The following is a 12,196-nucleotide window of genomic DNA, read 5'->3' as shown; positions in this document are numbered from 1 at the left end:
CAAAGAATCCAAGGGATACATATATCACAAAAATTCCTGCAAAGTATCTTAAAGCCCTTCACTTATCTTGTTTTGACAAAATCAATTGGTATTGATAAATTTTAAAAACAAGCCTTTTAATTAAAATTTGGCAAAAATAACACTAAAATTAGGTAATTTTATGGAAAATGGAAGCAAAAGTTAAAACTACTAAACTATGAGGATCAGAAGTAAATAACAGCAGAAACAACCGTATAGCCAAAGATGATATGTGTAAACACATTTTTATAATATAAATATCTTATTTAACATAATTCATAACTCAAACATATAGATATTTTGGCAATATTCCTAACATGTCCTAATTATAAAATATAAAAATTATAAGAATAAGTTAAAAACAAGGGAAATTAAGACAATGGGTACTAACATTTTATACTGAAAATGAAAAAAATAGAAAAGTCCGGGACACAGAACAAGAAGCATCTAAAAAAAAAATCACATACATATGTGTATGGATATATTTTTACTGAGAAATATAAATACCAACTTAATAAGAAACTATTTATTGGAGTGCCTGGGTGGTACAGATGGTTAAGCGCCTGAATCTTGGTTTTGGCTCAGGTCATGATCTCAGGGTCATGAGATCGAGCCCCGAGTTGGGCTCTACTCTGAGCAGAGAGTCTGCTTGGGTTTCTCTCCCTCTGCCCTTCCCCCTACTTTTGCTCTCTAAAATAAATAAATAAATCTTTTTAAAAACCACATTGATTATGTACTTCATGTGTTTCAGGCACATTTCTAGAAACATGAAATGTATCAGTGCACAAAATGTAGATAGAAATTTCCTTCCTGGGACACTTGGGTGGCTCAGTGGTTGAGCATCTACTTCTGGCTCAGGTCGTGATCCTGTGGTCCTGGGATCGAGTCTCACATCACACTCCCTGCAGGGAGCCTGCTTCTCCCTCTGCCTATGTCTTTGCTTCTGTGTCTCTCATGAATAAATAAATAAAATCTTAAAAAAGAAAAAAAAAGAAATTTCCCTCCTGGAACTTACTCCATAGTTGATGGAAAACACAATACACAATTCATAAATGATATTGAGTTGCATACTGTTATAGAAGGTGATGGGGTCCTAAGAAAAGAGGAACAGTGAATGGGTGATGAAGAAGTTAGGAATTTGGGATGGGTTGAGGCAATAAACTGGGTATCTATATATGGCATTGTAGTGAAGATAACAACACAGGAAATATTTTAGGTGGTTTATTTCTTCCTTGACAATTGTTACATATCCATCATCCTGCCTTACTGAATGAAACTAGAACTCCAGGATAACTGAATAAGACAAAGGAGCAACTATGTATTTTCCCTTTGTTTTAATCCCATAGGAAAATCTTAGTAATGGATGATAAGGTATAATATTTGTAAGAGTTTCTTTGTAGACATCATTTATAAAATTAAAGAGGATTGCTTCTATCCTTAGTATCTATTTCAGTATAATAACACTAAACAATTGGCAAATTGAACTTTTTTTTTGGCAAATTGAAATTTGATGTAAAAATTACCATTTATAATATCATCAAATGTAGAAAATACTTGGAGATATATAAGATACGTGAGGCCTGTAAAAAAAAAACTAAAAAACACTGCTAAGAGGGACGCCTGTCTCACTCAGTCAGTGGAGCATGTGACTCTTAATCTTAGTGTCGTGATTCAAGCCCTGCATTGGGTGACTTAAAAATAAAATAAAATAAAAGCCCCATTATGAACAAAAATTCAGTAAGATTTAAGTAAAAGGAGACATATGATGTTTATGGATTGGGACATTCAGTATTTCTTCTAAATTGAAGATTAAATGCAGTCTCAATCAAAATCCTTGTTGGCTTTTTTGTGATATAGAAATTGACAAGTGGATTCTAAAATTCATATGGAAAGGTGAAAGATCAAGAATGACCACTCAAATTTGAAAAAGAAGACAGTTGTAGGAGTACATGACCTTGATTTCAAGACATATTACAAAAACAAATTATTCAACACATAAAAGTATAGTATAAAATAGATAAATACAACAGAAGAGAGTCCAGAAATAAACATACACATAAATGATTGACCTTCAATGAATATACAAAAACCAATTTAAGGGAGAAAAAAAATCTTTTAAATGAATATGGGTATCATATTTTTTTTAATTTTTTTTATTTTTTTAAAGTAATCTGTATGCCCAAATTGGGGACCAAACTCATGACCCTGAGATCAAGAGTCACATGCTCTACTGACTGCCCTTGGGTATCCTTTTTTTTTTCTTTTTTTTTTTTATTCATTCAGAGAGAGAGAGAGAGTCAGGCAGAGACACAGGCAGAGGGAGAAACAGGCCCCATGCAGGGAGCCCGATGCGGGACTTGATCCGTGGTCTCCAGAATCACACCCTGGGCTGCAGGAGGCGCTAAACCGCTGCACCACTGGGGCTGCCCTATTTTTTTTTTTTTTTAATATTTTAGTTCTTAATTCATGAGAGGCACAGAGAGAGAAGCAGAGACATAGGCAGAGGGAGAAGCAGGCTCCTTGCACAGGGAGTCCAATGGGGAACTTGATCCCTAGACCTGGGATCACACCCTGAGCTGAAGGCAGATGCTCAATGGCTGAGCCACCCAGTTGTTCCCATATATATATTTTTTTAATTAAGAATGTCCAAAAGTTAACTGAGAAAGGCACATTTACATCAGGAAAAAGAAAAAGAAAAAACTTACAGAAAGAAACATAGGAAAGAGGGATCCCTGGGTGGCTCAGTGGTTTGGCTCCTGCCTTGGGCCCAGAGCATGGTCCTGGAGTCCCGGGATTGAGTCCCATGTCGGGCTCCTTGCATGGAGCCTGCTTCTCCCTCTCTGCCTGTGTCTCTGCCTCTCTCTCTCTCTCTCTCTCTCTCTGTGTGTCTCTCATGAATAAATGAATGGAGTCTTTAATTTTTTTTTTTTGAATGGAGTCTTTAAAAAAAAAGAAACAGGAAAAATTATGTCTTTAAATTTGGCAAACTTTTTTTTTATATTCAAGATCAAAAGGAGGGATCCCTGGGTGGCGCAGCGGTTTGGCGCCTGCCTTTGGCCCGGGGCGCGATCCTGGAGACCCGGGATCGAATCCCATGTCGGGCTCCCGGTGCATGGAGCCTGCTTCTCCCTCTGCCTATGTCTCTGCTTCTCTCTCTCTCACTGTGTGCCTACAATAAATAAATAAAATTAAAAAAAAAAAAAGATCAAAAGGATATTCAGTAAAAGAACAAATTAGACTTCATTAAAATTTTTAAAATTTTTCACAAGAACAGTGATTGAAAAGACAAAATCAAGACTGGAAGAATATATTGGCAAATATTTAAAATAGAAGATTTTTATCACTAATCCATGGACAAATGTCAAAACTCAGTAATTACGATGGAAAATCATATAAACAGAAATTTCAAAAAAGAGATGATGGTTGGAAATTAACACATGAAAAAAACCTCTAAACACCATATCATTAGGGAAATACAAATTAAAATCACAAGGTGTCACTACTCACCTATTACATTGCTGAAATTAGGAAGCCTGACCATACCAGGTATAAAGATATAAAGAAACTGGAACTCTAGTAATGGTTTTTCTGGTGAGAATGTAAACTGGTATCACCACATTAGATTATCCTTTATTAAGTTAGACATTTAACTACTCTGTGACACAGGAATGCACGGCTACATATTAATCACAAAGCCCTGCAATCTTTCCCAGGACACCTTGAGAAGCAATACAAATTAAGCCCAAATAGGAATAGGAACTATTTTCTGACTTGTACTATGCCTCTGATATTGACATTATGACTCACAAAAGCTATTCACCCCTTCACACTGGAAACCACAATTCTATCCTAAACCTAACCCCAAAGGGCACATAACCTCCAAACTTCAAGGTGACTTAAACAATAAGGTGTTTGTCAATGCATGTCAATGCACAACAGTCAATGGTGATGCAAACAGTTTCCTAGCTGGGACACTTGGAGTAGGCATAAATCTATCATGAGAATCACATGAAAGAATAGCATCATGAAGGAAACCTCTGTGATCCACCAAGAACCCAGACTGCTCCTATCAACAAAGCTGGGTCTCATTTACACCCCATGCAGCTCAATTAGGCTATTGCGTACAATTTCCTTCAGGATTTGGAGCACAAAGATCATTCCCTTGTGGCTAAGGACTTTCTCTACTATGAACTTCCCAGTGCCTGATGAAGCAGTATCTTCCACCAAAAATCTTTCCACATTTGCTGCACAAAAAGGATTTTCTCCAGTGTGGACTTTGTGGTGCTGAACAAGTCTATCCTTGAGGCTGAAGGCTCTCCCACATTCATTGTACTCAGAGGTTCTTTCTCCAGTTTGGATTCTCCGTGCTCAAGATTTCTTTTATAAATGGAGGACATCCCACATTCATTACACTTATTCAAGGCCTCTTTCCAGCATGAACGTTTTGGTGTTGAATGTGAGTGGATCAGTGATTAGTGTCTAAAGAATTTCCCACATTCATTATATTCATATGGCTTTTCTCTAGGGTGAACTCTCTGGTGTTCATTGAATTCAAACCTTTTTATGAAGGTTTTCTCATGTTCGCTACATGAGAAACTTTTCTCCGATATGGATTCTCTGGTACAAAAGAAATATTTTTCTGTGGATGAAAGATTTCCACATTTACTGCACTGAGACGGCTTTTGCCAGTGTGGACTTTCTGGTGTTTAAAGAGGGTGGAGCTGTGTCTGAAGAACTTCCCACATTTGCTGCACTCAAAAGGCTTTTCTCCAGTGTGGATTCTCTGGTGCTCAAGAAGTCTGCTTTTGTAGACAAAGGACTTTTCACATTCACTGCACTTATAAAGTCTTTCTCCAGTGTGGATTCTCTGGTGTTCAAGAAGTCTCTTTTTATAGATGAAGGCCTTTCCACATTCACTGCACTTATGAGGCCTTTCTCCAGTGTGAACTTTCCAGTGATGATTAAGACTAGATTTGTGTCTCAAGAACTTCCCACATTCGTTACACTTGTAAGGCTTTTCTCCAGTATGGATTCTCTGGTGCTCAAGAAGTATTCTTTTATAGAAGAAGGACTTTTCACATTCATCGCACTTATAAGGCCTTTCTCCAGTGTGGATTCTCTGGTGATCAAGAAGCCTCCTTTTATGGATGAAGGACTTCCCACATTCATTGCATTTATAAGGCCTTTCTCTAGTGTGAACTTTCCAGTGATGAATAAGACTGGGTCTGTGTCTAAAAAATTTCCCACATTCATTACACTCATAAGGCTTTCCTCCATTGTGGATTCTCTGGTGCCTTAGAAGTATTCTTTTGTAGAAGAAAGACTTCCCACATTCACTGCACTTATAAAGCCTTTCTCCAATGTGGATTCTCTGGTGCTCAAGAAGTCTCTTCTTATAGATGAAGGACTTTCCGCATTCATTGCACTTATAAGGTCTTTCTCTAGTATGAATTCTCTGGTGCTCAAGAAGTCTACTTTTATAGATGAAGGACTTCCCACATTCACTGCACTTATGAGGCCTATCTCCAGTGTGAACTTTCCAGTGTTGATTAAGACTAGATTTGTACTTAAAGAATTTCCCACATTTGCTACACTCATGAGGCTTTCCTCCAGTGTGGATTCTCTGGTGCTCAAGAAGTCTTTTTTTGTAGAAGAAAGACTTTTCACATTGACTGCACTTATGAAGGCTTTCTCCAGTGTGAGCACTCTGCTGCTCTGTGAATTTAACCTTTTTGTGGGAGGCTTGCCCATGTTCACTGTGTTGCCCTTGCAGAGTGTGAGACACTGCACTTCTCCCCTTGCCTCTCTGTGGATGCTCTCTGCTGGGGATGGTCTGGTGCTGGACAAGGCCCACAGTCCCCAAGGAAACATCCTCAGCCTCTCCACAGGTGAAAATACTGTCTGACACAAGGATTTTGCTCTTCATGAACAAAGCACTGCTCTCTTCCCTTTCAAGATCCTTCTCTCCATGGTTCTGCTTCTGGTGCTGCTGTAGGTATGAACTGAATAAGCACAGTTTTCCACAAGGCCCACAAGTGCATGGTTTCAGCACAGCGTGAGTTCCTTTGTGTTCAGCCAGGTACAAGATGTCTTTCTCCACTGAGACACACATATTGCAGGAATGAACCTTTGGGATAGATCGGCCTGGATCTGAAGTTCTGGCCTGTGGCACTCTTTCCACAAAAACACACTGCTCAGAAAAAGCTTCCACAGCTTTTACCCCATGCCAACAACCTAAGAGCAGAAAAATGCTGGTGAAGTGTATATAGACTTTGGTGAGACAGGACAGCTCATTACAAATGTGTGTAGGACACAACCAGGACTGAGTCCATGGGATTGTTTTCAAGACAAAGGAGCCAGGATCAGGTGGAGGAAGGGGACATTGTGTAGTACCACGCCTCTGATGGTTATAAAACAGTGTGGGGGGAAGGAAGGTACAGAAGCCTCAAAACTAGCAAGAAAGTAGGATACAGTGATGTGCCAGCAAGACAGGTCTGGTACAACTCCCTCCTCTGCCAATGGTTCCCAGCAGGACCTTGCCTGCTTATGACAAGTGTGTGCTATAAAGAACATGTATCCCACCCCAGAAAAAGGCAACTGCCTCTGGGTAGCTGGTGGTCAATCATTTAGGGCTATGTGCACATGTCATGACATATGGAGGGTAGGCTAATGCTACAGAACATTACAGAGAGAGAGAATTGGGTAAAGATGTGAGGGACACAGATATAAGGGACAGTCAGGACTAGAAGTCACAGCAGAAATGACAAGTGGGCGAAATGTCAAGCATGGGGAGGAAGGACTGAAATGAGGTGTAGCTATGAGTCTTGGCACTAAAATAATAGTGAGCAAAGGACATTTTCCTGGTATGGCATATACAAAGTCCTGAAATCATGCCTTCCCACTGCTCCAGGCCTAGGATCCCATTAATCTCCTTTCCCATGGTTAGAGAAGTATCTGAGCTGTTAGGCACTCAGGATTCTCCTCTACTTCTCAGCTCAACCTAGACAATTTTCTGGGACCCAGCAGATTGAAGTCCTCAGGAGAAAACAAGGCAGTTAAGTGGCCAACATTGGCCCAGAGTGACTGTACTCATAGACTACAAGAAAGAAATCTATTACTAAAAGGATTTTGAAGACAGTCTTGCAAAAAGAATTAGGGTTGCCTGTAAATACTAACCATGTCAGTATCTATAATTTCCAAGACAAGCAGTACACAAAACAGAAGAGGACAGAACCTGTGATACAGATCTTCCACAAATGGAAACAGTCAACACAGAAAGGTAAGGCAAAGCTAATCAGCATTGATCAGGCAGGTACAAGACTCAGAAACCAAACCTTTCTGTGAGAGGCTTCAAGGCAGAACACCCTGGGAGTTTGATAAAGCCCAGGCCCAGCAAACACAACACCCATGCCAAGAAACCAGGAAAGGAAGCAGTGCCCATGGCCCAGCTCTGAGAGGGACAGAAACCCTTGGGAAAAGGAGCAGAGCACAGCCCCACATAAGACAATGGTGTGGAAATGAGGTTCCTTACCCAGAGAGGCTATAAGTGCCAAGTTCTCCAGCATCACGTTGCAGTACAGGTGTCTCTGAGCCTCATCAAGGAGCCTCCACTCCTCCTTCGAGAAGTACACAGCCACATCCTCAAAGGTCACATGGCCCTGTTGTGATGAGGGCAGAGGAGTGTATAAGCAGCCTCTCTAACCAAGACCCCCAGGCCATGGCCATGGCTCCCCAACTCAGAGGAGATCCTAGGTCCTTCTCCAACTCAGCTCCTCAACTCAGAGGAGATCCTAGGTCCTTCTCCAAAGGTACCTGCTCTTCCTCATGTCAAACTCCTCACTCTGTCAATCATCAATAAGGACTGATGGGGAGAGAGGTTCTTACCTGTCTGTGCTCTAGGCTGATGCACAGAGTGAGTCCCTGCCACTCTCTTCACAGTCAACTCCCCTGGGATCATACAGATCATGCCCCATATGTCACTTATGCTCAGCCTTCTGGCTTAAACCCTGAGTACAAGGACACTCAGTGTATCTTCACATTCCCTCCCCATTTGCACAGCACTCCTCTCTCACATGCCAGGCCAAGACTACTCACTCACGATACCACTGCCACCTATGGTCCTTGTCATAGGCACCTCTTTGGCCTCCCCATATGCCATTCTGCACATGGTACCCAGATAGTGACTGGCAAATGCAGCAGGATCCAGGGTTACCCCAGGCCTCTAATAGACCCTCCTGCCAAAGGCAGTCCCAGCAATGCTCTAAGGACTGTCCCACCTGGCCTGGCCTTGTCTTCCAACTTCAGCCTCCTAACCTATGTAGAAGTCAGACCCCCTAAGCCCTCCTCCTCAGTTTTGCTTGTGCTGTCCCCATACCAGTCACACTCTTCCTCTCTCCACCTCCTCTCATTCACAGCCCAGTCCCACTTCTCCTACCGCAGCCCAAGAGACTATCAGCTGACCTCCTTTTCCCTTTAGCTAATCTGTTACCATCTGACACTCTTCAGGTTCCAGCAAGAGCTGTCACAAAACAACCTGTGGAGGGAAAAAAGTACCATGCCTTCCTCAGTGTCATCTGATCTCCATTACTGCTCTGCCTTTCAATAAATCTTGCATCCAACCTCTGGGAATCCTGTGCCACCACCTGGACCCCCATAGAAGGCCTGTTCCCTTATACCCCCCACCCCCATACACACACACTCATGGTCACTGTACTTCCTCATGTCTTAGTGATGACAGCCATCCCTATCCAGGTGCCCAAGTAAGTGAGCCAGTCCATGGAGAATATCCTTCCATCCTTCCCCTGTAATGGCATTGCCAACATGATCTTCAGAGTGTATCCTCTTATATGTGACATGGTCTATATGCCTGCCACCACGGAGGGGTATCTTCAAACCTGAACCCCTTCCTTGAAATCCAGATGTGTGTTTCCAGATGCCCACTTGCCACCTCCACTCAGGGATCCCTGCAATAGCTCAGATGCAACATGGCAAAAACCTAACTCCTGATAGCGCTGCTGTTAAATACTCCTGCTATGGACTTCCATCTCAGGTATGGCACTTTCACACTTCCGGCTAAAGCCAAATATCCTGGAGTAATCCCAGATTCTCTCACTCTGTGCAGCAGAAAATCACCCCTACTTACAAAATAGCCTAGAAACAAAACAATCTTCTCCAGCTAGGAGCCAGTGCTATGATCCGGCTACCATTAACCTTCACCAAGACTGCAGTCTCCACTGGGGTCTCCTTGCCTCTACCCTCACCCCCACAATCTATCCTCCACTCTGCAGGCAGAGAAGCCTGTTCAGACCTAAGTCGGGGGGATCCCTGGGTGGCACAGCGGTTTAGCGCCTGCCTTTGGCCCAGGGTGTGATCCTGGAGACCCGGGATCGAATCCCACATCGGGCTCCCGGTGCATGGAGCCTGCTTCTCCCTCTGCCTATGTCTCTGCCTCTCTCTCTCTCTCTGTGTGTGACTATCATAAATTAAAAAAAAAAAAAAAAATTTAGACCTGAGTCGGATCACTTCCCTTCTTTGCTCCACGGACTCACTACACTCAACAGAGGTTCAGTTCCTCAGGCTGCTACTCGAGGACTGACTCTTGCTCCTCAATCTATTCCCAAAAGATTTAATGGAGTTCTGCAGTTCAGTGAATACTCCAATGTGGACATGCTGGTTCTTGTGCCAGGAAACCTTTCATCATTTCACCTTATGGACTAGAGAAATGGGACAATTCAACACGACTTCTGATCTTGATTAAGGACCCTGCACCTGAGATGACCCCAGGGCCCAGAAAGAAGGGCCTCAGCACGTCATTATCTCCTTTATGTATGTACCAGGACCATGGATATGGGGATCAGGGTCAGTGAGCACAATGTCCCAGCACTTACTTCTATTATTTCAATGTGTTCACCATCCTGGAGGCTCCCTGAATCTCACTGCTTAACAATACCTCCAACCCCTCTCCCATCTGGGAGGTGGGCGGTAGCTAAAAGTTGAAATGTCTTTTTTTTTTTTTTTTAACATTGTATTTATTTATTTTAAAGTAATCTCTCTACCCAACTTGGGGCTCAAATTCACATCTCCAAGATTAAGAGTCTCATGCTTTTCCATGTGTAAACTTCTAATCATCCAGTCTTTCTGGTGATCGGCCTCAACTTGAGGCTATCTAGGAGCCTCACCCCAAGTCATCTCATTAAAATAAACGCTGCGGGGATCCCTGGGTGGCGCAGCGGTTTGGCGCCTGCCTTTGGCCCGGGGCGCGATCCTGGAGACCCGGGATCGAATCCCACGTCGGGCTCCCGGTGCATGGAGCCTGCTTCTCCCTCTGCCTGTGTCTCTGCCTCTCTCTCTCTCTCTCTCTCTCTCTCTCTCTGTGACTATCATAAATAAATAAAACTAAAATAAATAAATAAATAAATAAATAAATAAATAAATAAATAAATAAATAAAATAAACGCTGCGTGATAAAAGGGGACAGTTAGGATAACAAAAAACACTCCTAACACCCAGAAAATTCTAAGGGTTTTAGGAGATATATGGTGAGTCCATAACAAAATCCAAATACACACACACACACACATTTTATCACAAAGCCGAGTCCATAACAAAATCATACACACACATACACACACACACACATTTTATCACAAAGGCATATTGTCATTTTAAACAATTACTACTTACTTACATAAGCTTAACTGGCTAAAGCTATACCGTTTTGAACTTGTACTTCCCAGGTGAGCTGAGGCACCTATGAGATCTTGACAGCCTGGGATGCTCCACCAGCCAGGCTGGCCCTTCCTTGACTCCACAAGGAATAGACTGTCTGCTGAGTCTTCAGAGAAGAGAATCTCACACAGTCTCACACCTTCCCTTCCATCTCCATCCCAGCACCCCCCATAAAGCCCTGGACCACGGGACCCTCCCATCTGCAGGCACTCTGCCTGCCCTCCAGCCCCAGACCTCTCTTCATCTCCGGACCTATCTCACAGAAGGGTCCAGATTTTCCATCCTAAATTTGAGATCCAGGCTTGGTCCTGGTTCCAAGATTAGGCTGTCATTATCCGAACATCACTGAGCCAGCTTACCCCAGTCCAGACCAGAGCTTGTATGTCACTTCTATTTTGGGAATCTCGGAAACAGTATGTCCAAAATCCAACTCCTAAACTCTCCCTGACACCTGCTCCTCACACCAGTTTTCTCGTCTCAGCGCTTCCAGATATTCAGCCAAAAGAAAGAAAGTTTTTCATCCTTTTATCTCATAGCCACACTCGCTGCAGCAGGAGATCCTGCCAATTTTAAGATTTACCAGGAATCTTATTACTTCCATTCTTTCAGCCACCGTTCTGGTCCAGAAACTAGCGTCACTGTTTCGAGTCTTTTGCAGCATTCTCCCCCGCTCCCTAAGTCCGTGCTCCCCGGAGCCTTTGAAAGACTGAAACTTCAACATCCTCCCAGGTCCCTAAAGCCCTCGCTCCGACCGCCCAGCTGCTCCCTGCAGCGGGAGTGGGACCCCAGCTCTCCCCGGCGCCCCCACGGTTCCTTCCACACGCATTCCACTGGCGGCCAGAAATGGAGGCCCCCTCCTCGAACGCCCCAGGTTCTGGGACCCGGGACCTGGACTGCAGTGTCCTGAGCAGGAGACTCCTCCTTGGGAGGAGTCCCGAGAACACAGTCTCACCTGAGCCAGGTACTTTAGCCTGGCCGTCGCCATAGTAACCTGCGGGTTCAACCGGGCCAGGGGACGCGGGATAATGGCGGAGACTGGCAGGAGGCCCCGAAGTGGGTCGCTGCAGCCGCGCTCACACGGAACCTCACACCCGCTCCGTTGCAGAGCATCCAAGTCTTTCGCTCCTCTAGGATCTAGTTTCCTCCGCCGAACGCACGAACGAGCAGCCTGTGGCCGGAAACACTGCCTCCAAGCGAAACAGGCGGGAACTCCCACCCCCTGGTCTTTCGTCCTCGTGGAAACACCCACTCTGCTCCCTTGTTGGTCACTGTGATCCGGAATCTTGGCGCACAGTCTTCTGGGTAATGTAGTTCCTCTAATCCTCAGCTTGCTGTGGGGATAAAAGTCACTCCCCCTCGCCTGCGTATTGATGGCCGAATAGTCCCTAGGAGAGGACAAATTAAGACCATTGCAAGTGGGGCTCCTGGGTGGCTCAGTGGTTGGGCGTCT

General features: G+C 43.8%; 2 protein-coding genes across 5 annotated transcripts in view; one reads left to right on the top strand and one right to left on the bottom strand.

Annotated features, from left to right (window-relative positions):
* Positions 1 to 11,945, bottom strand: part of LOC121484450 (zinc finger protein 551-like) — a 56,144-nt gene extending 44,199 nt beyond the window's left edge. For 3 of the 4 annotated variants that reach the window (XR_005986040.1, XR_005986041.1, XM_041743735.1), the window contains exons 1-2: positions 11,699 to 11,945; positions 7,550 to 7,676 (exon numbers count right to left, since the gene is read on the bottom strand). Coding sequence is in view for 1 of the 4 variants with exons in the window: in XM_041743735.1 (XP_041599669.1) it covers positions 7,550 to 7,676; positions 11,699 to 11,731 (160 nt within the window). In the remaining 3 variants the exon portion in view is untranslated. Of the gene's footprint in view, positions 1 to 7,549; positions 7,680 to 11,698 lie in introns of those variants that run through there. The other variant, XM_041743739.1, reaches the window with a different exon arrangement.
* Positions 11,772 to 12,196, top strand: part of LOC121478787 (zinc finger protein 80-like) — a 28,548-nt gene continuing 28,123 nt past the window's right edge. Inside the window, exon 1 of the mRNA XM_041734093.1 lies at positions 11,772 to 12,006. Coding sequence (XP_041590027.1) covers positions 11,772 to 12,006 — 235 coding nt within the window. The remainder of the gene's footprint in view (positions 12,007 to 12,196) is intronic.

The sequence above is a fragment of the Vulpes lagopus genome, chromosome 2 (assembly GCF_018345385.1).
Source record: "Vulpes lagopus strain Blue_001 chromosome 2, ASM1834538v1, whole genome shotgun sequence".
In the NCBI taxonomy this organism is placed as follows: Eukaryota; Metazoa; Chordata; class Mammalia; order Carnivora; family Canidae; genus Vulpes; species Vulpes lagopus.
The sequence above is the reverse complement of the archived record's forward strand: the minus strand, read 5'-3'. Positions and strand labels throughout refer to the sequence as shown.